A 25,114-nucleotide genomic window follows, 5' to 3' on the forward strand; every position below is an offset into this window, starting at 1 on the left:
TCCACTCCCGGTGTCTGTACCTGTAAAGCAGTGGGGTGTTTTTCTAGCCAGGATTTACTATGATGACCCCACCCCCCAAGGCTCCCAGAGAAGGTTCTGATGGTCTTCCCAGGCTCAGGGGAGATGCCCGGAGCATTAGGCCAAGACCCCTTCCTTTGGACCCCCCCCATCTCTTTAATCAAACGAGGCTGTGAGCGATTTGGTTTTTTAATATCGGTGGCCCGGATGTGATGGTGTTTGATTGACGGCCTGTGATGGACGAGAGCAGGATGTCATGAGCTCCGTTAATGGTATTGCTCATTTCTTAAAGTGGGGGTGGCCGTGCAACCGTGTAGGTTTCTCCACGCCCTGCCACCCCCGCCTCCAACCCATTTGCACCCGTCTTGCACTGTGAATGCACTCTCAACCTGATCTGCACTCCCTCAGGACAGAGGTAGGCTGTCTCGCTGTATCCAGTTCATTGACTCAGTGGAACTAATAACGCACGTCGAGACCAAACTCGGCTTTATCTATTGATAACGTCATCAAGGTACTCGGATGTGTATTTCTCATTTCCCCGCTGTTTCACAACAGCTCCAGCAATTACCGCCGATACCAATACAAAGGACGAACAAAACATCCCATCATTTTGTTTTATGGCCTGTAATTGTGTGGTGGAGGCTATGCCCTCCAGTTCTCCTCCTAATGGCTGTTTGTGTGTTGTTTTAGTGGCAGATTTACATGTGGGAGGAGCGCACAGCAATGATTTACGAGCAGCAGTGCCACTGGCCGGCTGGCTGGTTGACTGTGTGACTGACTGACTGACTGGCCCTGCTCTGTGTGTGTTCCAGGTGATAGTGCAGTCTGGCCGCCAGCCCAGCGTGCTGCAGAAACTGTGTCAGCTGCCCTTCCAGTACTTCAGCCACCCGCGCCTCATCAAAGTGCTCTTTCCCTCCCTCATCTCGGCCTGCTACAACAACCCCCAGAACAAAGTCATCCTGCAGCAGGAGATGAGCTGTGTACTGCTAGCCACGTTCATTCAGGTAAACCCGGGAACGTGCTTACACACATGCATGTCGGGTTTTTTGAACTTTTGGGGGCATTGCATTGACTTACAGTGTACATGCATTTCACATCTCCTCGCTGTAACCTTAACCATAACCTATCTAAGTCTAATTGACATGCCTTATGTTAGATCTTACCTTATGGAACTGCAAATGTAACTGGTTTGATGTCCAAAATCTATCCCAAAATGTATATCAGGTATATCTTCAAATAAATACATAATTAAATCAAAAACTATGACTGAACAACTCAAATCATGCACACATCCATACTTCAGCGCATCACAAAACTACAGGCTTTTGCAAGTTGACCATATACACACTGCATTTCCCACCTAACCAAGTATAAAGTAAGAGCAAAATGACGGCTGTGTGAATAAGGTCGATAGCCGATATCAGCTCTGCTGGGTCTATTGCAGCCTAACCTTTACAAAGATTGATCACTCCTCCATGGTGGATTTACCTGCCACTGGTTCAGCTTATAGTAAACAGCTTGTCTGTTTCATCCTCCTCTGACAACACACCCCTCAACTATTCCTCAAACACCACTGTTTGGGCACAGATTAACTTTCATTCAAAGGCAGACAAAGTTGGTGTCTTTTCTTTCAAACAACCAAATGATGCATGGTTTCCAGCCCCGATGCCCCTATTGTTGAGTTAACCATAGAGAAATCAGTAGAGTAAAACAAATTTGACCAAGAATGATGACTTCGTCCCACTCTTTGAGAATCGTTTAATTTGTAAGTCACAATGAGATATTTTAGTGGTTAACTCGTAAAGTACTGATATCCGTGGCTATTAGCTGTGTAAGGCTTTTTACTTGGGTTTTAAATATGGAAAATTAGACAACACACATAAAACTACTACTAGTGAAGTGTTCTGCTGTGAAAGGCACTGACATCGCCTTTTTTTAAAACTCCTCTAGGACTGTGCCTCATGTGAGAAAGAACCACACAGTAAAACGAAGCAATATGGTAAGTTATTTTGTAATGGCTTAAGAAATATGAGGCATCATAAAAACGCAGAAATTTTTATTTTATATCATGCCGAGCAGCTCCTCTGGGAGGTTTGCAGCTGAACTTGAGCATAATAGCCCATTAATGTGCTTGAAGATTATGAGACAAGAATTTAAGAATTTCAGCATACATTTGTACACAAATGATTTAATTCTGGTCAAATTCTGAACTTTGTAGTTGTCTAGATTTAGGCCCTTTTTAAAGATTTTCTACTGGACACTTTCAGTTGTTGGGCGCTACATTATCCTGTATTTGTCTCCTGTACAGACAAAGCTTCTCAGCTGCTGGATTACTGCGAGTTGTCGAACCGCTTTCCGAGAGATCAGTGGGAGTCTGCCCTGCAGTTTTTCCTGAAGAAACAGGAGGAGTAATAGTCGCACACTATCCTCAACAATGGATATGCACAATATAAACACTACAAAAGAGATGGCCACATCGGGCTCTGCTCTGCTTTTTCCTTTTTTGAATTTTGACTTGAGGTTTACTCGGTTGGATTAAGAATGTACACCGTAAAATCCTGAGTATTAGTTTAACTCTGAGAGGTAAATGAACGCTATGGATTTAGCTGTGTAGGGCTAGTCTTCAAGCCTTGCCGAAACGTGTTAAATCTTAGAATTCACAAGCCTTACGTTGATTTATTTGTGGTTCTTCTCCTGTTATTCTATATATAGTCATCATTGGGCAATTTGCACAAAATGGTTACATTGTTTGTATGTTGTATCTACAGTTGTATCTGCCCAAACTAGCAATAGGTTTCCATTTTATTTGTTGTTGTGGACAGATATATCTTCTTGTCAGATAGATCAGAGTTAATAAAATAATAAACCACTTGCAATTACTGCCATACATTTCCAGTTAGATATAGTTTCTTCTTTTTATCAGAATGTGAATGGCCTGAAAATGGCATACAGTTGAGTTTACATAGTGTTATAAGGCTATATTGCTAATATTTTGTTATCTTCTGCTATTTTGTTATTTATTAAGTCGCTGTATTTTTTTCCACTTGTGTACTCGTGTATTTTCATGTTCTTTTTTTCTGTTGGGAAGCTCTTAAAAATTAATATAATTTATTGAATAATGTCCTTTCTATCATATTAAATAATTCACGGTGATGCATTATTGTTCTGTGTGTCTTTTCATTGTGTCCCTATTGTGGCCATGTCAAATGCCAAAAGGTATATTGGCCTTGTACAAGTTCAACTGTTCACATGTTGTGATGCGACGCTTGTGAGCTTGTTTTGGATATTGTCGCGCGACACCGTTGTACGACTAAGTATGATATAGGGCTTACATGGTTAAAGAGAGGAAAGCCCTTTGAATAGTATGGTATTCTTTTCATTCTTTCCTCATATCTATAATTATGTAAACAAAACCTATATGATCATTGTAAGCAGGCCTACATCTTTATATTGCCTGAAGGCAAAACGCAGATTTTAGAAAAGGAATTAGTATAATCTCTTAAACTTACAGAAGATTCTCAACTTTTATTTAGAAAAGGTTTCACAGACGTGAAACCTCATTCTGACGCTCCTGAATCAACTGTGAATTGCAGCTGCTAAATGTTCCTTTCATTTACACAACCCGATAATGAATGGCTAATGAATGGTTTATTTTTTATCATGATCAATAGATTAGCTTGATTGGCAAACAAGCTGAAGGGATTGCTGACTAATTATGGGAGAAATTAGAACAGACATGGTTTTAAATTTTGCATTTTACGCACGAAAATAGATGCGACAACGTGCACAGTCCATGGAGTGTGGCGACTGGCGACTGTGTTTTGGGGCGAGCGTTTTGGTATTCAATTCAGGCTATATTCTCCAGAATTGTTTCACTGACAGGCTTGGACTTACATATTACAAAAGAAGATGATTTATAGCCTATTTTTTTTGCAAATATTGGTCACCTGGACAGATTTTCGATGTGCCCAGTGTCTTTTTCAAGCAGTCGCATGTCTAGACAGAGGACAAGGAGCCTAGAGTCTCTTATCTACGCTTGGCATCACCTGCAAACGATACATTGAATGGAAGCACAACAAGCCCACCTCTCTGTCTCTGCAGCCAGTGCTGAGGGGGGCTCGGCTCCCTCCCAGGCTAAAGAACGCATTCTGGCGTGTCTTGAGTTTATTTTCATTTCAGTCGGAATCCCGGATAGCAATAGCCGCTGGACATGGGATCGCACAGGTCAAGCCAGGACTGACACACTACACCCCAACAATTTGTTTGTCGAGGATTAACTTTTTTTTTATCAGAGAATGAGACGCATTCACTCGCAAAATAGTTTGTGAAACTTGTGATCGTCTTACAAATTAGGCCTATTCATTCTGTTCGAATATAGGAGAGATCGAGGGATTTCACACCTAACATAAATTAATTTAACCGTTAAAACAGACGATGTCATGTAGGCTAGTGTAATGATCATACAAAACATTAAAGTAGGCAAAATCTGGAGTGTTAATTTAACTTTGAACGTAGCCTGTTGCATTGGAATTCTACAAAGTCTAGTAAACTCAGGCGTATGCCTATTGATTCGAAACCATACTGAAGTGACCTAAATGACAAAATGCAGTGTCACACATTATGATAAATAGCTTCGTTTACATTTACCTCTAAATTCTCAGATTTCTTAAAATTGTTCTGAGGGTTTATGCGACAAAAAAAAGATGTTGCAAGCATGCAATAATCGATTCGTCCTATATGATTTTATTGGTAAGAGCAGCTACCTGCCTCCATAATAAATAACAATAACTTATTTTCTCAAACAAACTGTATCTCACCTGTTTCATTACTTTACAAGAGTCGACAATAATTCACTTTTTTACAAATCATGCACATCTACACATGTTTTTTGGACTCTGATCCCTTATGGAAATATGACCTGATAAACATAAGAAAATTATGTTCAAAGCGACCAATAGGCCCGTCCCGCGTGTGTTTGAATCCCACACAGTATATATTCCTTATATGTCCAGACAGTCCAGGCATGGCTTGTGTTAAAGCATCGTGGTCTGATGATCTTATAGGGGGCTTCTTTAGGCCCCGATCCTCCAATTGAGTCATCGGTTGCACAAAATGGATGCATCCTCACACAGATCCTCCGTGTCCATTATAGTCCTTTACTTGTTCTTCTTGAGTGAAATCAAATGTCACTGACACTGATCGGGACTCGTGTGCGCGTGTATATAGGTCCATGCAGCACCCAAGGGTGCATAGGGTTCCATGTCGAGCCTCACGTGTCGACAGGACTCGGCACCATACTGTTCGGTGTGTCCGGTAACTGCGACGACAGTGAGGTCACGTCGCTGCCTGAAGAGTTCCCCATGGAGCCTGATTCAGAGAAAGACACCTGTACCAAGGGAAACGGAGAGTCCTGTCAGTTCACAGATCAGGGCATATTGTGTAGGCTTGCATTCTACATCACATTATAGCAACACAAAGGAAAACAAACCAAATTATTACAACATTTATGTATCTTTCAGCCTTAGCCTATATGTTATTCTTCGTAAAATTGTCATGAGTCACGACAGTACAACTTTCTTTTGCCATCTACACCAAATATATTCGCCAAAAAATAGCCGATCTACAAGCTCACATCACAACACTTGAAGATCTATTTTTGGCGAATGTTCCAACCCAGAATAGGCATGCTGCCTGGGGTTCAAGTGGTTAAGGTAGCCTACAACAAGACAAACCCTCCCAAATCTGAAAATGCTCCTATATAGCTATTTATTATGCCATGTGTGTCTTTGTCTTACAATTCTGAAGTCACCAAAACATACAAGCAAAAAAACGATTAACAATTAAATTGATGCACACAGTTCATTTAAATTATTTTGGAGGAACTGTAACTAAAACAATAATATTACCTTTCCGTGTGGAAAAGGTAATATGTGTGTGTGCGCACGCACGCGCAGTCGCGCACACGCACACACACACACACACACACACACACACACACACACACACACACACACACACACACACACACACACACACACACACACACACACACACACACACACACACACACACACACACACGCTTCTCTTGATACAGAGATGTAGCCTACTACTACTGCAAGACATAAGTGCCATTGTGTTGTCTTACCAGCTGCTGGAAGGCGGGCTGGTCCAGGTCACTCTGCAGAGCAAAGTCACTCAGGGCTTTCCAGGGTGGCTGGTAGGTCTGCACCTCCACCTGGTTCCCCTGGACACTGTTGTCGTGGCGGATTGGGCTGCCTGCCACCAGAGGGGTGCCCGTCAGTCCCTGCAGATTCTACAGAGGAAACCAAAAATCATTTAGCCCAGTGGTGGCAAAATTTGTGAAAATAGACGATCTACAAGCTCACAACGCCTGCAATGCAAGGAGTTGTGAGCTTGTAGATCGACTATCGTCAATTTTGTTTTCCTCTTTCTTATATTATTTGACAATTTGGCCAATGTTTGACCAGTTTTTATAGTATAGTTTGTTGATTACTTTCGATGCAGTAATGCTATTCTTTTTATTTCATTTTATTTTTTTCTTAGGTATCAAGAAGGTCTTAAAAGTCCTTAAATTGTCACTTTACTGTCATCTGGGGACCCCCCCAAAATCATGTGGGGACCCCCCTGGGAGTCCCGACACATAGGTTGATAACCACTGTAAAATAGCCTATAATTTTCAAATATATATAGGCCAGTCTCGCTGTTTTGTTAAACATCGTGAATAATCTCTTTAATTAATAGTCTATGTTGAGTGGCCTATGTGTGCAATGAAGACATCATTGATTTGTTAAAATGTGACTAAATTGTAGAATAATGCTACCCTACTATAGTCTACTAGGCTATAAACCCCTGGTTCTACAAGACTACAAGTGGGATCCACGGGGACCGCCAGGGGTTATTGAGGGGGCTCCAGGGGGTCCCCAGCTAAATTAGATTAAAATCAGTTTTTTAACCCTACACATCGACATTTGAAAAAAAAACTAGTTGTTCACCGTCCGGGGACCACCAGTGGCCATTGAGGAGGTTCCAGGTCCCCAGCCAAATGACGGAAGAGTTGGTACAAATAGATCTTTTGAGAGTGTAAAATGAGGGGTCCATTTGGTTTCATTACACTCTCAAGAGTTACATTATTGTTAAACATCTGCATAGGCTAGTCTACTTAATTAAATAATTGTTATTTTGATCAACGTTTGCATGTCATCTCTCCTATGGTACCAATCAATAGTCAATACAGCATGGAATTGTGGACAAAATCGTATCCAACGACAAGGAACAACTGACGGAGATGACCAGCCTGAGGTGATCCGGGTCTGGAACTTCCAGAACAAACGGTGCAATATTCGAATATTCGAAGTTTTGGGTCTGAGTCTGAGAGTCTAAATCTCATCAAATGGTGATGAATCCGTGGCTCAAATGCCAAATAAATAATGGACCCATATGAAACGGGTTGAAAACCTATAGAAAAAGTCAGTGGACTTACAGTTTTGTCACTGTGTGACTGCAGTGAAAGCTGCTTCATCAGAATTTGTCTCTTCTTGTCCTTGCACCGTTTGTTCTGGAACCAGACCCGGATCACCCGGGGGCTCAGGCTGGTCATCTCCGTCAGTTGTTCCTTCATCAGTGCGTCCGGCCTGGGGTTGGCGTTGTAGCAGGTCCGCAGGGTGTGCAGCTGCTTCTCGTTCAGGACCGTCCTGATGCGAGTGGTCTTCTCAGACTGCTTGTGGACGTGGTTTCGATGAGGAGGGTGTCGGACAGTGACCGGGTCTGAGGTGAACGAGAACCAGGCAACCTTTCTTTCAGTTACATCAAAATAATCTTTATCTTTTTGCTTTTCTATTGTCTTTTTCTTTACTTTTTTGACTTTTTCTTGAAGAAAAATGGATGGATGTATCTGTCAATAAATTAATATTCACAACAACAACAAAAAATCATCATCCGGAAATTAACGAGTTCATAGGCTACCCACACAATGCATCTTATTTGTCGAATTAAGTAAATAATTAAATCGAAATATTTTTTGTTAGGCCTATAGAAGACATTTTTCAAAACAGCACATTACAAAAAGACAGAAGTCTTGATACGCTGTATAAACCAACTTTTACATTTTTTAATTATTATTATTATGTTGTTATTATTATTAGGACTGTTATTATTAGGCCTGTTAGTATTGTTGTATTTATTCCTCCACATATATCTATAGCCTGCCCATTAGCTATTTTTTTCTGAATAGGAAAATAAGGCCTTATCATTTAAAAAACATACATTAACATTACCCACTTTAGCCCCATACATTTTGGTCATTTGAAAATAGCCAATCTACAAGCTTTTGAAAATAGCAGAAAATAGCAGATCTACAAGCTCACAATGCATCAGAAGATTTGTATACAATTGAAAACTTGAATTAGGACATTCTGCATAATGAGTTACTTTTGGTACTTTAAGTACATATTGATGCCAATACTTTTGTACTTTTACGTACATATTTAATTCTGGACTTTTACTTGTAACAATAGTATTTTTATTTTGCAGTATATTGATACTTTTTACCTAAGTAAACTTTTTGTAGATCTGCTATTTTCAAAAGATGTGTATACATTCTAGACATTTGAAAACTTGTGAATTAAAGTTATTTACCCTTTATGAATAATTATAGCAGAACATACCTGAAATATGCAGTGGTCTGGAGGAGTGAATATTCCCAGGGCTGAGAGGGCTCCCTGCCTCAGAGGAGCGCTCCATCAGTAAACCATGATCTGCCCGGCACAGCAGCTCGTCTCCCCGCAGAGAGAACTCGTCCCCCGGCAGCAGATGTCTGGTGCACACCGAGCACCTGAAACACTCCATGTGGTACACGTTGTCCCGGGCTCTCATCACCAGGTCGCTGCTGCAGAAGCCAATGTTACATTTTGCACATTTAATCCCAAATAATCTGTAAAAGGGAACATTACAAATTAGGGTTTCAGTGTGTAAGGTCTCGAATGAATGGGGCACAAAACGGGGGTCCCCAGCTAAATTAGATTAAAATCAGTTTTTGTTTTAACCCTACACACGTTTGGAAATAGACAATGGATCTGCTTTTTTCAAAAACTCTCGAAAATGTTTGAAAAATAGCTGTAGAAGCCAATGATACATTTTACACATTGAATCCCAAATAATCTGTTAAATAAAACATACAAATTAGGTTTCAGTGTGTAAGGGGTCTCGAATGGGGGCACAAACGGCCCATGGAACAATTTAATGAACCATTAATAATAATAATAATTATTATTATTTGTGGCGCTGGATTTCAGCTCACATAATAAAGAGCATGTGGACCAACATCCATAAAATACAATAAACATTATTTGAAAAGGGGGGAATAAAGCAAAAAGCAAAAAAAGGGGAATACAAATGTGCACCTGTACTTCTTTATCTATACTTATAATTGTCCCTAATAAAAAATATTTATATATATTTTTTAAAGATGATGGAAATATATTATGTGCCAAAAATAAATCTGATGCTCTATTTTGCTTCAATACTTGTGCTCGGATACTATAGGGCCTGCCACATTATTCTCCGTGTGATTGATATGATTGATTGATTGATTGATTGAATACTTTATTTAGCAGTTGGCAAAAAAAGCACAGAAAAGTACAGTTCTATACAAAGGGATGCTAAATAGGATTAAACCCAAGAAAGCACTATATGATGGCTTGTTTCCATTGGGGTCCTGATGTGTATTCAATTCATCTCATAATCCTCAAGTGAAAATTGTGTTAATGTGGAAAAGGTTATAAGTCAACTCCTACCTTACATAATCTCTTTTGCAGTATGTCTTTCCATCTCGGACGAAGCAAGTGCACGTCTCGTCCAGGTACTGGCTGCATTCCGCACACTTCAGGCAGGCTGCGTGCCACTCCAGGTCCGGGGAGACCTTCAGGATGTACCGGTCGTGGATCTGACTCCCACAGCCCACACACATCGCGATCGCAGACTTCTCTGCAGGAATGTGCACATATTAATGCTATACAATGTACACCATTTAATCCCCAGACATCCTCGTTAAACGCCCCCCCCCCTCCCCACCCACCATGTATCCATGTCTGTTAGTTGAACATGCTTTAATTATACCGTTGCAAAATAGACTATATATGCGGAGCTCAACACAAAGTTCTGTTTTAAATAGCCTAAATTCTTCTCACAATTAACACGTTACAGTGGGGGAAATAAGCGTGATCGATAACACAATTGCACTGCATAATTGTCACCTAAAAAAACTGCAACGTCTATCTATATACTGTACGCCTATTAGTCTTGGACCAAGACTATCATATATGTATTTTATCGAGTCTGACTTATAGTTTCTGCGAAAGAAAAAGTAAGACTCGACAAGATACATCCATGGTAGTCTTGGTCCAAGGCTATAGTAGCCTATATGAAACGCCTATAACTGAAGGTAGAAGTGAAAGTTATTAGTTAGGAAATAGCTTACTTTTGGAATGATCCCCCATATCACCCAAGAAAGAAGGATTGAACAGAATATCCACCATACAGGATGCACAGAATATCCACCATACAGGAGAGAATAGAGATCAATGCAAGCCGATCATAGATGGGAGAAAGGAGAGGGAGAGGAGACGGTCCCGTCCCTTGGCTGACCGATCACTTGTATTCCTCCAGTAAGAGGTGGGGAGAACAATGTCCCTCAGCTCAGTGACGTAGACCGACCTGGACCTCTGCAGGGTGGAGAGAGAGGCTGATATGCAAAGTGCTCCGAGGATTCTCCTCATAGACATGCTTTTTCTTTCCTTTCCTTTCCTTTTCTTTTCTTTTCTTTTCTTTTCTTTTCTTTTCTTTTCTTTTCTTTTCTTTTCTTTTCTTTTCTTTTCTTTTCTTTTCTCCAGTTAGCCTGTATAGATACATTTCCTGTGCTAATCCTATATTAAAATTGCCTATAGTTAAACTAACACCGAGAATTTAGCTGTGCACAGCAAATGAAACGGAGATTTTCTTATTACAGTCGTATATGTATAGGCTGAAGGTAAAATAAACCCCTATACATAGGCCTATACAAAATATGTAGACAATCTAAACATTAATCTACAATAAATATGAAATATTATTATTGTTCTATTATTATTATTATTATTATTATTATTATTATTATTATTATTATTATTATTATTATTATTATTATTATTATTATTATTATTATTGTTGTTAGAAGTGGTGGAAGTAGTATAGTATGGTATAGGCCTGTTATTGTGTTGTTGGTAATGATATATTGACTGAATCACATTAAACATTCCAAGCCCACTGTGAGAGAGCCCTCTACTGGATGAGGACATAGTGTCTGTAACGGTAGAATGGCAGAATTTAGAACAATTGGCTGAATCCCAACATATTTTTTGTCTGATCCCCCCCCCAATTATTTTTCCAATTCTTGATCAATTATTCTTATGACAAATTCAAAATCGTGGTATTGTTAATTGACCTACTTGGACATTTAAATTATTATTTGTTGTTGTTATTGTTGTTGTTGTTGTTGTTGTTGTTGTTGTTGTTGTATCGTTGTCAGGTAGGTATAGGTCTATTTGCCACATTTGCACTAGCCTACGTGGAATGTGCATTTACCCACCCAGGAGCAGTTGCTGCCATTTCTTCAATAAAATTAATTATAGTAGAATAGAAAATAACACATATCTAGGCTATTGACTACATTCTACTAATGTACCATGTGAGCGTGTCAGTCCTCGATTCTCTCAAAGAGAGAAAATAAATAAATAAAATAATAATAATGAAAATAATATAAATAAATAGGTTATTGCAAATAAAATAGGCGCGCGATGCAAAATGATCGCATAATTATCTTAACCAAGTTATTACTCACAAGGAGATCACATATTTTTTGCACCCTAATAGCGAGCTTATAGCTGTCTCTCGACCTCAGATTGATGGCAGTGGTTCTCAACCTGTGGTTCGGGACCCGACACATGATTTGGGGTGAAGTGAAGTGACCATTTAAGGACTTTTAAGACCTTTTTAACACCTAAAAAAAAGAAAAGAAAAAGACAATTACTGCATCAAAAGTAATCAACAAACTATATTATAAAAACTGGTCAAACATTGGCCAAATTGTCAAATAATATAAGAAAGAGGCAAACATTGTGAAAATAGAATTGTAGATCTGCTATTAGTTCCAATATGATTATTTTGGGGGGGGTCACGGCCTGAAAAGGTTGAGAACCACTGGTCTAAGTGACCCATTTTGAAACTGAAGTTGCAACCATCGCTGCCTCTCCAGCATTCAGCATAATATATGATTTTTAGGTTAATTAAAAGTAATCAATCTTTTCTTTTGCGCTTCATCTAATTTTCCGACCTATGCTAAACCTGCTCTGAAAAGTTGAATTCTGTTTTAAATTATGGTTAAATATGTCTAATAAATTTGCTGAATAAATTGGGCTAATTCTCATAGGCCTACCTATTAAAACGTCAAATTGTCCAGACAACTCAATGAAAACTTGTCAGCTTTCATTCGCATTATAATAATTGATATGCATTTTATAAATAGCTTACGATATGCAAATCAATTAATCCATAGGGATGTTGTTAGAGTTTAGGTCTTTAGGACATCATGTGAATATTTACTATTGGGGTTGGTTATATAACTCAGTCTTCGGTTAGGCCTATTGTAATTTGTAGCTATTCATATTTAGAACATGTTACAGTAGCCTACTTATTTCGATTGATCAGTTGGCTGATCAGCATGGCTGTCATTGTGAAATATAAACCTATGGGGGAAACAAAGTATAAGAAGATTGAAATGCTAAAGATAATCAAATTCATCTTATCAAAGTTCAGTTGGCCTAGACATGACACTGCTGCAAGTCTATAGGAATAGTTTTATTTGGCAAGGTAATATGTTCAATTATTCTAGGTAATTGCAGAGCAGAAAAGACAGAGACAGGCGATATTTCATTTTCAATATAATGTTGTATCTTGGAAAAACACGCACTTTGTGTTTGTTTTTAATCACCTGTATAACTTTTACATCGACACACAATGCCATGCTTGCATGATAGCAATAACCCACAATTGTGTTTCAATTCATCAGTCCCCCCCCCCCCGCCCCCGCGAAGACATGGCTTCGCGGGGGGCAAGGCGTTGCACAACGCTGTGATCTTGTAGATCGGACAATTTGGCCAGTTTTTATAGTAGCTATAGCTATACTTGATTACTTTTGATGCACTAATGGTATTTTATTTTTGTATTAAAAAGGTCTTAAAAGTCCTTAAATTGTCACTTGTATACTGTCATCTGGGGACCCCCCAAACATCATGTGGGGACCCCCCTGGCCCTGGGGATCCCGAGCCACAGGCTGTGAACCACTATTTTAACAGTCTGAGTCTGACCTCCATGTAGTCGTGAAAGGGTTAAAGGAGCTGAACGGAAGCGTGTGTACTGTGTATGTTTACTCCGCGTTGATCTCGCGAGAAGAACACGAGCCACATATCCAATAGTATCCACTCGCGAGAAGAACACGGCCAGCTGAGCTAACCTTTAGCACAGTCAGACAGACAGACAGACTACGTTATTAACACGTAACAACATCTCAGAGGGAGAACAACACTGCAGCCAGGATGCACCGAGCTATCAGCAAAAACACTCTCAAACAGTTGGTAAGTGTATTTACAGCACATGGAGGCTTGTTTTATACGTTGTGAAATCATTCAAGTATCGTCGGTTAGCTGCTCCCTGTGTTTCCTCAGCATGCAGCTGCTTGTTACCTAAGCTTGGTGACTTTTGTTGCCAGATGCGCTGGTTTTGTAATCAGGGGGTTATAAATGATTTGTCATTTTAGTTTGGTCACTCATTTGATTTACTAACGTAAGAGTCAACAATGTATTGCCCATTATTTCATTTTTTCCCCGTTAGCTAGGGATGTTAGCCTAGCTAAGAGAACAGTTATGAAACTGCAGACATGTAGTTTCGTAACTGTTCTCTTGGCTACCTGCCATTGTCAATAATAATAATAATTTTGGTTATGGGTGAGCCAATGAACAATGGTGCACTGGCAACCTATTTTGACCATGCACTTAGGTCAGTTGACATTTGTGTTAATTCTTCACTAATACTATTTGAGTGACCTCCAAGTACCAGCCTAATGCTGCTCAGACTGAGTTCTTCGCACATAGAAACTTCAATCAAATCTTAAGTGTTTCATATTGATAAGAATATAATATTATATATTACATAATATATAATATTTGACATGATATTGGTAGTTAGTGGTTTAGGGCTCTCCATAATGAGGCTCTACATTGGACCCAAAGATCTGGCATCGGTTTTGGTGTAGACGACAATAAGCAGGAGGAATTGATTTGGACAACTTGCATTACCAAGCTTTGCAGTGCAAGATAAATACCACATCCCAGTTTATGCAACCTCTCTAACAACCTCATCAGTCCTGTCAAGGAGTCAGTTGACATTTGTGTTCATAACTATTTGAGTCAGTGACCTCCAACTACTGGCCTAATGCTGCTCAGACTGAAAATTGTTCAGATATGGCTGGAATCAACTGGCTTTGACTTGACAGGACTGATGGGGTTGTTAGAGAGGTTGCATAAACTTGGCTGTGGTGTTTGCACTGAATAGGTTGGTTGTGTAAGTTTTCCAAATCAATTCCTCCTGCTCATTGTCTTCCTACAGCAAAACCAATGCCAGATCTGTGGGTGACAGTGGGTCCAATTTATATCCTCATTATGGAGAGTATTAGACCACTAACTACCAATATTTTGTCAAATAGTGCAACATTTTCTAATCAATTTGAAAAACTTATGTTTAATTAAAGTTTCTATTTTAGAAGAACATTTAGCTTCTAAGCAAATAAAATGAATAAAAATAAACACCTAACGTTTTGATTGATGAAAATAATGAACACACAAACAGAGGTTTATTTTTTACAAAAAAATTGCTTGGACACATCAGATACATAATTGCCGATACCGATCAAATAATGGGCGATATTTTGTCCAAACCGATATATCGACCAGATCCTTCATCCTACATTTAAGTGTAGAATGCCATATAATATAATTTACTGATGATAAAAAAAAACATTATATTGAAATATAGCTGAAAATGTACTTTAACCATATGAGTGCCCAGTAGTCAGACATACTGTATCACTGATTCTATTGCAAAAGATTCATGTACTAAGTGTCTGCCATTCTTCTCAATAGACTGGCCTCCTCCAGAGGTTCCAAAGTACCTTGGTGGTCGCAGAGCACAACAATGGCGTGCTGACACCCATTACACTCAGTACCATAACCGCAGCCAATAAGCTTGGAGGAGAGGTGTCTTGCTTGGTTGCTGGAGAAGATTGTGCAAAGGTAGGGTATACTTTACTTTGTCTAGGCCACACCAGGTTTGTGATAATGTAGGTTTTGTTTTGTCTATCATAGGTGGATTCTGAGTGTTTATGCATGCCTATATGAGTGTGGCAATTACTGAATAGATGCAACCTAGTTTTCTGAGAGAGAAATCTGGATTGAATGTGTATGTTGTCTCTTCTCAGGTGGTGGAGGAAATTAGTAAAGTTCCAGGTGTGAAAAAAGTTCTGGTGGCTCAAAATGATTCTTATAAAGGTGGTCTGCCAGGTATGTGGCATTACAGAATCATGTCATCTTTCTGAAAATATGTTGGGCAGATTAGGTCTTGCTCTCCTGTAAGGCTGAGTCAAAGAAAAATGTCCCTTTTCTTCATGCAGAGGAGCTGACTCCACTTATCCTGGCAACACAAAAGCAATTCAACTTCACCCACATCTGCGCTGGAGCATCTTCCTTTGGAAAGGTAAGCAGAGGCTTTTTGTGTCATCATGCAATAGTGTTAGTAATACTCATATTGGCTGAATCCTGAAATGTACATTTTTGGGCTGTGTAGCCGCCCCTATAAGTGGGGTTGGGACACCTCATTAGTATTAGTTTCCTGCACTGTGATTGGCCCACTTGGCCCACTTTCCTGTACTGTGATTGGCTGACTCTATTCAGCACTGTGATTGGCTAGCGAGACACATGATGACATTAATAACCTATAAATAGGATTATGCACTTCCAAAAAATTTTTTTTGGGGAAGTGAGCTTCCATCACTATGATGACCACACCGACCACTTCACACTGGGTGTGATTTTTCATCTCTTGGGGAACCTAACTCACACATAAAGGGCATGTACTATAACAGTATGTTGTCCAATGCTCTGGAATACAACACTGCTTGGAGAACATTTCAAGCAGCTGTAACCCAGGTGGAAAACCCAGCTTACATAAGATAAAATAGTTAACATGGTTAACTAAGACATGATTGTATTTGTATTTGAAATCCATTATAAGTTGTTTTATTTTAAAAAACATGCACAAAACAATCTACCTCTTAACTAATACTACCTCATTAGTTGTTTATTTGTGTTTCACGAGGTATACTTGAAAGCAGCACTAGTTCAAAGCAGCAGTTGTGTTTTCCAAGCACACTTGAAAGCCTCACAAACTTGCAGCACGCAGTTCCTTTTCCGGACTAGCGCGACTACATGAAAGCAGCCCAGCAGTAGCTAAAAGATATATTCATTCATAAAAACTGTATTAATATATAAATAACAGAACAGATACACCAGCTGTAGCTACAGTGTGGTGCTGTATGTTAGTGTCACCAGAGGGGAATCCTGCAGCCGATTGGTGCAAGAACCAAACGCTAACCCACTCTGCAAACCCCTGTTATGAGACTTGAGAGTCCTGACGACGTCAGTACTGGAACATTGGTGCCGTGACCCGGATCGGGTTTCCCCGTGGGAGGAGGTCAAAAGGGGGGGTGAGTGTAGCAGAGTGGCTCACAACCTCAGCCTGATGGCCTGAAAGTCTAATATCTCCCCCGATGCCATAGGGAATTCCCTTTGGCTTAGTGGTTAAGATGTTTCCTTTCCACGCGGGAGACCCGGGTTCGAATCCCAGGCGTTACACAGCATATACAGTACTTGTAGCTGTTCTATAAAGTCTCAAAACTCCTACATCCTCTTTTTGGCTAATTCTCATCGGGGTCGCCACAGTGGATCATCTTTTTCCACCACACCACTCTTTCATTACAAGCACATTGTTAATGGTGACAGTATACTTTGAAAAAAGGCTGCACATTATAATATACAAGGGACCTACCCTTGGCTTTTACATTACACTTGTGTAGCCTTTTTTTCCTCCTCTCTCTCTGTAAACTTTCCATTGGTCTTACTGAAAAAAGAATACATGGATATTACATTCTTTCCAGTCAGACCTATTCTTTACCTGCAATATTTCATTCTGTAGAACCTGCTCCCCAGAGTGGCTGCCAAGTTGGATGTTGCCCCAATTTCAGATATCATCGAGATCATTTCTCCAGACACGTTTGTCAGAACCATCTATGCTGGTAACTGCTCTTAATATTTCATTAAAAAAATGGGACAACTGAAGCTTTTTAATTGGGATTATTCACAGTGACAAATTATGAGGTAATTTAATGTTAAATTGTGCCCTTTGATCATGTTTGGCTCAGCTTTCAAGGAAACTGTGCCTTTCTCATGCACATACCAGGTCTATCATACTGTAAAAACCTATACTGTAGCACCACTTTGATTTCTTTGCAAGTGAATATCCATGATCCACAGTAGGATTATTGGTAGTGACAAGGCCTTGCAGATAAACTCTCACGACATCCTTAAACGGTCATGTCTGTCTATATGATTGTGTCTCACAGGGAATGCTCTCAGCACTGTGAAGTGTAATGAGTCTGTGAAAGTGTTCACCGTCAGAGGGACATGCTTTGAGCCCGCTGAACTGGAGGGAGGCAGTGCCACATCAGAAGAAGGTACATTTTATAATTCAATTACATGGCAAAAAATACCTCATGTATTTCTGTGGAAAATGCGGCAATGATACTGCATTCCTACTCTGAACACTGTAACAGTTGTGAGTACTCACCCTTCACGGCCTCAGTGGCACCCGCAGCGCGATGCCACCACCTATTACACCTGGCATGGTGTGGAGGTTATGAATCCCATGCTAGTGATCTAGCATGTTAGTACTACTCACAGTACTAATGTCTCAGTGAATGTTTTGACAGTCCCCTTCCCCAGTGGTCATTATTGATTATGTGATAATTGTTACTATTTCTTGGCCACAGTGGCTGCATCTTCAGCTGCTGTTGGAGTGTCTGAGTGGCTGGAACAGACCCTGAGCAAGAGTGACCGTCCAGCGCTGACCAGTGCAAAGGTTGTAGTGTCTGGAGGTACAAATACACATTTTCACACCACTTCTTTTCCCTTGAATGACAAATTATGGTCTAAAGTGGAGTAGGGCTGCATGAATATGGCTAAAATGATAATCATTCATAATCACAAATGATTTTGTTCAATATTGTAGTCACGATTAATAATTATGATGATCGTTGGTGGAAAAAGCATTTCTTAATTATTTGTTGCACATTATATGGCAGCAATGTCTTTAGTTAGATGGTATGTAATGGCTCTATGGATGGATGGATGATTTTACAAGATGCATGATTACATAACTGTCAAACATAGTGGAGTTCTGTTGTTGTTTTTCATATCCAGCATTCTGTAAATCTTCTAGAATTATTCAGATGATTCTACATGATTTATTTAGCCTCTCCCTTACCTCAATGGTTACAGCTTAACTATTCCAAGACATTTTGGGCTTCATTATGTGATTGAATGAACTGGTTTTATTTGTGTAAGTATTTTAATTTGGCTAATTATATCTCGTTGCAGGAAGGGGCTTGAAGAATGGAGACAACTTCAAGCTGCTCTATGACCTTGCTGACAAAATGAACGCTGCAGGTTAGATGTTGATGACTTATGATCAATGATTTTGTCTCTTGCATGATCAATGTGTTTGCAATTATTTATTTGAACTTTCTATGATGTAATATTCCTCCCCACAGTTGGTGCTTCCAGAGCTGCTGTGGATGCTGGTTATGTCGCAAATGACCTGCAGGTTGGACAGACGGGCAAGATTGTAGCGCCTGTAAGTTATTCCCCTCCATGCCTGTTATACTGTCAGTTCAGATTATATGAACAGCAGGGATGAAACCGTGAGAATTGTGCAAAACATGTTAACCACGTGACATGAACCGTAACGTCCCTGTTCTAGTCATGTCATGGTGGGTGAACATTGAGCAAAAATAGTAGATCTACATAGCAGCTCATAGTAGCTTGAGGTGTTGTGAGCTTGTAGACCTGCTATTTGACATACAACATAGTGTATATAGGGTTGAAGTGGTTAAAAGGCACACAAGACTGGAACTCAATTGTGCTTTTTCTAATATGATAAGCTGAACCTTTATCAGTGCATTAGTTTGTGTCAATGGCGTGCAAATTGCAAAGGCCTGTTACTTCTAACAAATGCCTGTTACTTTCTTTTCCATTCAGCATTCCTGAAATTCAGTAGGATTAGGATGGATCCTTTGGCCTTTCTAAAAAGGTTAACTTGCCATTATCCGGTCCAGCTGGGATATCCCAGCTGTGATTATCCACACATTAGGCCCTATGAAATGTAGTTGATGGCACATTTAGGGCCTAAATGATTTAGCCCATCCATTAAAGCAGACTCCAGTGGGTATCTGCTGCTCAGAGCTTCACACCAGGCCAGTCCGTCTGAATTGAATTTTCCAAATGTTTTAACAATGTCTTTGCATTTTGGTTTAGAATGAGTGATACATTTTATTGGAATTGTATTGCAATATTTGCAATGTTTTGATTTTATTTCTTCCTTGACCAATGTGAATATCTTAAGTATAGTATTTGTGATTCTGAATGCATCTAAAATCTGATTAGAGGTACAATTCATTGCCTTTGTAATTAGAAGTTAGCATTGAGAGTAGAACTGTTGTTGTTTAATTTTTTATTAATCTTTTAAATTTACTCCCATTTTAGTTGTTATACCAATTCCTATTATTTGGTTTTGGGGAGGCTGTAGACAAACGCATATCTCCTCCGATACAAATGCAGTCACCAGCCGCTTATTTTCACCTGACAGTGAGTAGTTTAACCTGGAGGGTGCAATGTGGGCGGAGGAACCGTGGAGGAATTGAACCCCAGTCTCCATGGTGGTGGGCAGGAACCTTACCCCTGCCCCACCCAGATGCCTGGAACTGTTGTACTAGTTTACTTCCTCACACTCGGTGTGATGTTTACAGGGTTGTTAGTTTTTCAATTGTTTAGAATGTAATTGAAGCTGTCAGCTGCTATGCCTGAGCAGCCTTCCAGGGGAGCAGCGCTTATAGGGAACAGCTTGGCAGCGTAGAAGAGTGTTGGCAAAAGTCCGGGCTGCTGTTGTTGTCATTGAACAATGTTGTCTTTACCACACTTGAATGACTCTCCAGAGGTGCAGTCAGGCTTCAAATACACAATAAAATCCTCAGTGCTAATTTAATTCTGAGAGTGGGAAATGGTTACATTTTCTTAGTTAAATTAAAACAAATTATTTTATTGTGTAGAAAAGTTGTGTTCTTGAGGGGAGACTATATTTTTTGGGGGGTGGTTTTTGTATGTACTAAGAGAGCAGATGACTTGCTTTGACCGCCCATAGGCATCATACCAGGACCGTCCTGTATGTGCATAGTTGACAGATTTCTCACTGGGGAGTGCTGTCTTTTTACAGTGATACTTGAAAAGAACAGTGCGGATTCTGTGGTGTTTGTCTGGTCAGTAAAACGCGGCAGTGAATGCACTTAGGTTTAGACTCGAGTAGATTTGTGTTCACAAATTGATGCTTTGCTCTTCGGAGACTTCGGCAGTGACGCTAAAACGGAACTGAAATATTCATATGGCGGTGCATTAAGCTGAGAGCCAGAGATGGGTTCTCCCACTGGGATCGGGGAGATGCAGAAAGGGCACTGCCCTCCACGACTCATTCCCCCCCCCCCCACCACCACAACCACCTCTGTGAGATATTACACTGCCACCAGCAGCCTGCTCTCTGCTGCTCTACAGTTATGCCACACAGTGTAAAAAGGACCTGTACGAGTGGAATTAACACTCACGTTCTCTTAAAGCTACTAACAATAGTTGGGTTTGTTCTAATGTTAACGTTTTGTTCACAGGAGCTGTACATTGCTGTTGGTATCTCTGGTGCCATTCAACATCTTGCTGGAATGAAAGACAGCAAGGTACAGTCATATAGACCCCATGAAGTTGTTTTAATTGTTTTGCATTCTGAAATTGGGTTTTTTAATTTACACTAGTTTTCATTAAAAAAAAATCTTTAAGAAGATGTTTTCTCATTTTGCTCAACACAACCAATAACCTTGTTTAAAAGTGACCCTTGCTAAACTTTGACCTGGGATAAGGGTTAGGTCCACAAAAATGTGGTGATTGTCCTTCTGAAAGAGGTGTGCTGGCAGACCTATTGTTAGTTCCCAACATGCCAAAGTAAAATACATTTTTAGTATTCATCACATATTGGCGACTACTGCCCTGACTGCATTGATAGTAACATTTTTGCAACATTTTCACTTTGTAGAAAGGATGCATGGATTGTTTTTTTTATATTTGATTTAGCCAGTGGCAGGCATGTACACACCCAACCGCCATAGAATACAGTGTGAAATTATATATTTTTTCAATATCAAAAACCTAGGGCCACAGGCAATTACTGTAAATCAAATGCTTATTCTTCTTGATATTCTAAACACGTCTCTACCTTTTTCCTTTTAGACTATTGTCGCTATCAACAAGGACCCGGAGGCTCCCATTTTCCAGGTGGCTGACCTTGGCTTGGTAGCGGATCTTTTCAAGGTAAGACGTCTCTCACTGACATTGCTCGAGGAGTAGCAGCATGAATGCATATTAACTAAACAGCCAAACGACAAATTCACAAACACAACACCACTCACTGCTCTGAACACTTGACTGCACTGCCAAGACGGGACATTTTGTTGAGCAAGTGCCCAAAGTGACTGAATATAACATTCACTATTTCCCTGATAAATTTTGCACGATGCATTATTCCACCTAATGGAAATGTGCAACTGTTGAATTATTGAGTCCCTGAATTAATCAGAGGTGTGTGTGTGTGTGTGTGTGTGTGTGTGTGTGTGTGTGTGTGTGTGTGTGTGTGTGTGTGTGTGTGTGTGTGTGTGTGTGTGTGTGTGTGTGTGTGTGTGTGTGTGTGTGTGTGTGTGTGTGTGTGTGTGTGTGTGTGTGTGTGTGTGTGTGTGTGCGAGCATGCATGCGTGAGCGAGTGAGAGAGCAAGCTAGTGGCAGAGCCACACAGGTCTCCTACAAGCTATGAAATGTAATCAATAGTTACCCTAAGTGGCTGGGTAGAACTTTCCAGGTTTATATTCAGCTGCTTGTTGCCAACTCTTTTACATGCTTAGCTGCCCTCTAGTGTTTGGCTGGCACTAATGGACAACAAGCCAGTCGGGTTGGCACTCCCAACACTGGAGTCCTGCGATGTTCGTGAAAGGCTAGGAGCTTATATTTTCATGTGTGTGTCCTGTCGGTCATGTTTTATTTAGTCCATCAGTGGTGCGTGAGTAGCCCAGGTGTCCTGCTAAACTCTGTAGAAGTGATTAGGAATAATAGCTTGTGGCAGTGGAGTTGTGACCTGCCGTGTGATCGCCTTACATGTGATCACTCCTCACATAGCTGATTAAAATGGATGGGCTTTCTCCTTTTTCCTCCAGCGGAAAATTGATAGCTGGGACCAACTCGTCTCTGGGGACCAACGATATAGCTTTGCAATCGCTTGACTTTGTAGTAAAGCCATTTACAAACAAATTACAGATTAACCGCTTACAGATAATCCGAATTTATTGCCTTAAAATGTCACAAAATGTACATGAGTTCTGTCTACCTTTAATAACTGATAAAATATTGCAGTTGTGTTTGTTGATCCTTATACCATACCTAATGTCTTAATTAACACAAACATACAGTATTTGCACACAAGTTAATTGCCATACAACTATGGATGTTATTATTTTTATCTGTCGTGCCAGATTGTTTTTGGAGTTGGTCAACAGCTCCCCAAGTTCAAAGCCTACAAATTAACCTTCGTCAATTAACAACATTACGCGTTTGCAAGGGCAGCCTTAATGATCTGTGGGCCCGTTTCAAGAGCTAATATGGGGCCCCCATATGTTTTTTTTGTTTTTGATTAAAAAAGAATTGTGGACTGAAGTTGGTTTGCTTCCATAATCCATAAGGATGCATTTTCGAACTAAATTAATTCGACTATTTGCACTTCCACCATGTACAGACAGCTAAAACAACTCACTCACATGATTCACTTGAGCTGAGCCCTGATTTAATCAGATCTACATCCTCTTCTTGCATGAAATTCTTGGACGTCGGCCCGGCTTGGGATGCGAGTCAAAAAATATGAATAAAAATGTTTTTTTGGGGGGAGGTTGGGGGCCTGTTTCAATTGAAACGGGTGAAACATAGCAAAGGGCCGCCACTGCGCGTTTGATCCTAGTGCACAAAGAATTCCATGACAAACTAGATTGTGTACTAATGTATACACTGGATTATATGAAATCTCTCTCCTCTGACTCCGTTACAGGCTATTCCAGAGATGACTGAAGCTCTCAGCAAGTGACGTGGAGCAATATTCCACCATGCTTCCAGCCCATCACTCTCACCTCGGGAAACTACACTGCAACCAATGACGGACCTCTCCTACAACCTCTGCCTTAAAGGATTTCTGAAAGCGATTCCATAGAAATTATGCCTCCTTGTTCCATAGGAGGCATAATTTATGTTCTCATCAACTTTCTCCTTGGCGGGCAACAGAACATTCTCAGTTTTCTCAGTTTTTATGTATTTTACACTGTGTAGTCTTTGAATAATATATGAATAATGGTTTCTGTTGGGGATATTTGTAATATCCATTACGGCATAACATAGTTTTTAACTTTATGATCATCTTTGGGTTTGATGCAGTCCATGATGCATTTGGCTTGATCATGCAGTTCTTCATGTAGACCTGCAGGTGGAGCACTTCATCACAGACATTCGAGGAAAACTCGTTAAGGTTTGAACTATTGAATTAAAAACAAATGATAATTATTTAAATGTTGCCATGTTTGTTCTTTATTTGCTTCTTGTATTTAGTTGCTTCGTCATTATAAAAAATGCCTGTTGACATTAAAATGAACAGGATTAGTTTGCAATATCTAAAAAGCAAATCTCAAAGGTTCATGCTATAATACTTTGCCTTCTGAACAACACTTTAAAACAGTACCCACTTTAAATCCATAATTTTATTTGGCTGGAATTCGATCAAACCCATTCAGTAATACTTTTAAATTGAAAACTTTAGACCTTAATTACTATATGAAATCCAAACCTATACAGGTAGATGGGTAATTTTTATAATTTAGCGTGTGAAATGGGAAATAGTATAGATTGTAAATGAAGACCCTGTGTAAACTGTCTCCACTGGGTTTGATCAGACTCTAGCTGTGGCACCTGGACAATAAAAACTCTACAGCGCTTGAATCTGTCATCTGCCGAATTTTGACACTCATAGAAGTACAAATGTTAGCATTGGTAATTATACAAAGATAAGAAAGGTTGAGATCACAGCTCAACATCTGACCATAGATCAAATTGTACCCTGCAGCAGTCCTGTCAAAGAGGACCGTTCTTTGTGAGTGTGGAGAGACTGGAGACTAGGCTGATGACCAATACGTGAGCTCTAATCAATTTTTTATTTAAGATTAATCTGCCTGGGACAACTGATGTGCAGCTGTTGGTTTTCCAATAAATGATCATCAGTCTAGTGCCTACATTGATGACCAAGTGTATTAGAGGAACAAAGCACCATCCCCTGCCCAGTGACCAGCATAACACATCAAAGCCAGATTTATGCACAAACCTGTCATCAGAAAATTCTGGGCTGAAGCCCCATTGCTGGTTTCTTTTGGTAATGTTTTCACGGTACTCACTGAAGCGTTTTTTTTCCTTTTTTTCTTAAGTGAATTCCTGATAGATATTGAATGCCTGACAACAAACCAACCTCCTTCTGTCTGTCCATGA

At 40.0% G+C, this 25,114-nt stretch overlaps 3 protein-coding genes across 5 annotated transcripts in view; 2 read left to right on the forward strand and 1 right to left on the reverse strand.

Moving 5' to 3' along the window:
- scaper (S-phase cyclin A-associated protein in the ER) overlaps window positions 1-3,175 on the forward strand; it is an 84,590-nt gene extending 81,415 nt beyond the window's left edge. For all 3 annotated transcript variants that reach the window (XM_080436985.1, XM_080436986.1, XM_080436987.1), the window contains 3 exons: window positions 831-1,022; window positions 1,969-2,017; window positions 2,327-3,175. In XM_080436985.1, the coding sequence (XP_080293111.1) occupies window positions 831-1,022; window positions 1,969-2,017; window positions 2,327-2,430 (345 nt within the window). In that variant the 3' untranslated portion in view covers window positions 2,431-3,175. The remainder of the gene's footprint in view (window positions 1-830; window positions 1,023-1,968; window positions 2,018-2,326) is intronic.
- A 1,562-nt stretch (window positions 3,176-4,737) lies between these two features.
- On the reverse strand, window positions 4,738-10,795 carry isl2a (ISL LIM homeobox 2a). The gene is made up of 6 exons (XM_080437404.1): window positions 10,516-10,795; window positions 9,833-10,022; window positions 8,705-8,970; window positions 7,522-7,805; window positions 6,166-6,333; window positions 4,738-5,404 (listed from the first exon to the last, which is right to left on the reverse strand). The coding sequence occupies exons 1-6, from the start codon at window positions 10,571-10,573 to the stop codon at window positions 5,288-5,290; spliced, it is 1,083 nt and encodes a 360-aa protein (XP_080293530.1). The 5' UTR covers window positions 10,574-10,795; the 3' UTR covers window positions 4,738-5,287.
- Window positions 10,796-13,560: 2,765 nt separating this feature from the next.
- On the forward strand, window positions 13,561-24,148 carry etfa (electron transfer flavoprotein subunit alpha). Its single transcript, XM_080437398.1, has 12 exons — window positions 13,561-13,705; window positions 15,269-15,418; window positions 15,604-15,685; window positions 15,796-15,878; window positions 17,376-17,475; window positions 17,803-17,913; window positions 18,229-18,333; window positions 18,836-18,904; window positions 19,009-19,091; window positions 21,169-21,234; window positions 21,782-21,862; window positions 23,637-24,148. The coding sequence occupies exons 1-12, from the start codon at window positions 13,667-13,669 to the stop codon at window positions 23,670-23,672; spliced, it is 1,005 nt and encodes a 334-aa protein (XP_080293524.1). The 5' UTR covers window positions 13,561-13,666; the 3' UTR covers window positions 23,673-24,148.
- The last annotated feature ends 966 nt before the right edge of the window (window positions 24,149-25,114 follow it).

This window comes from Gymnoscopelus braueri (genome assembly GCF_963280865.1).
Source record: "Gymnoscopelus braueri genome assembly, chromosome: 9".
In the NCBI taxonomy this organism is placed as follows: Eukaryota; Metazoa; Chordata; class Actinopteri; order Myctophiformes; family Myctophidae; genus Gymnoscopelus; species Gymnoscopelus braueri.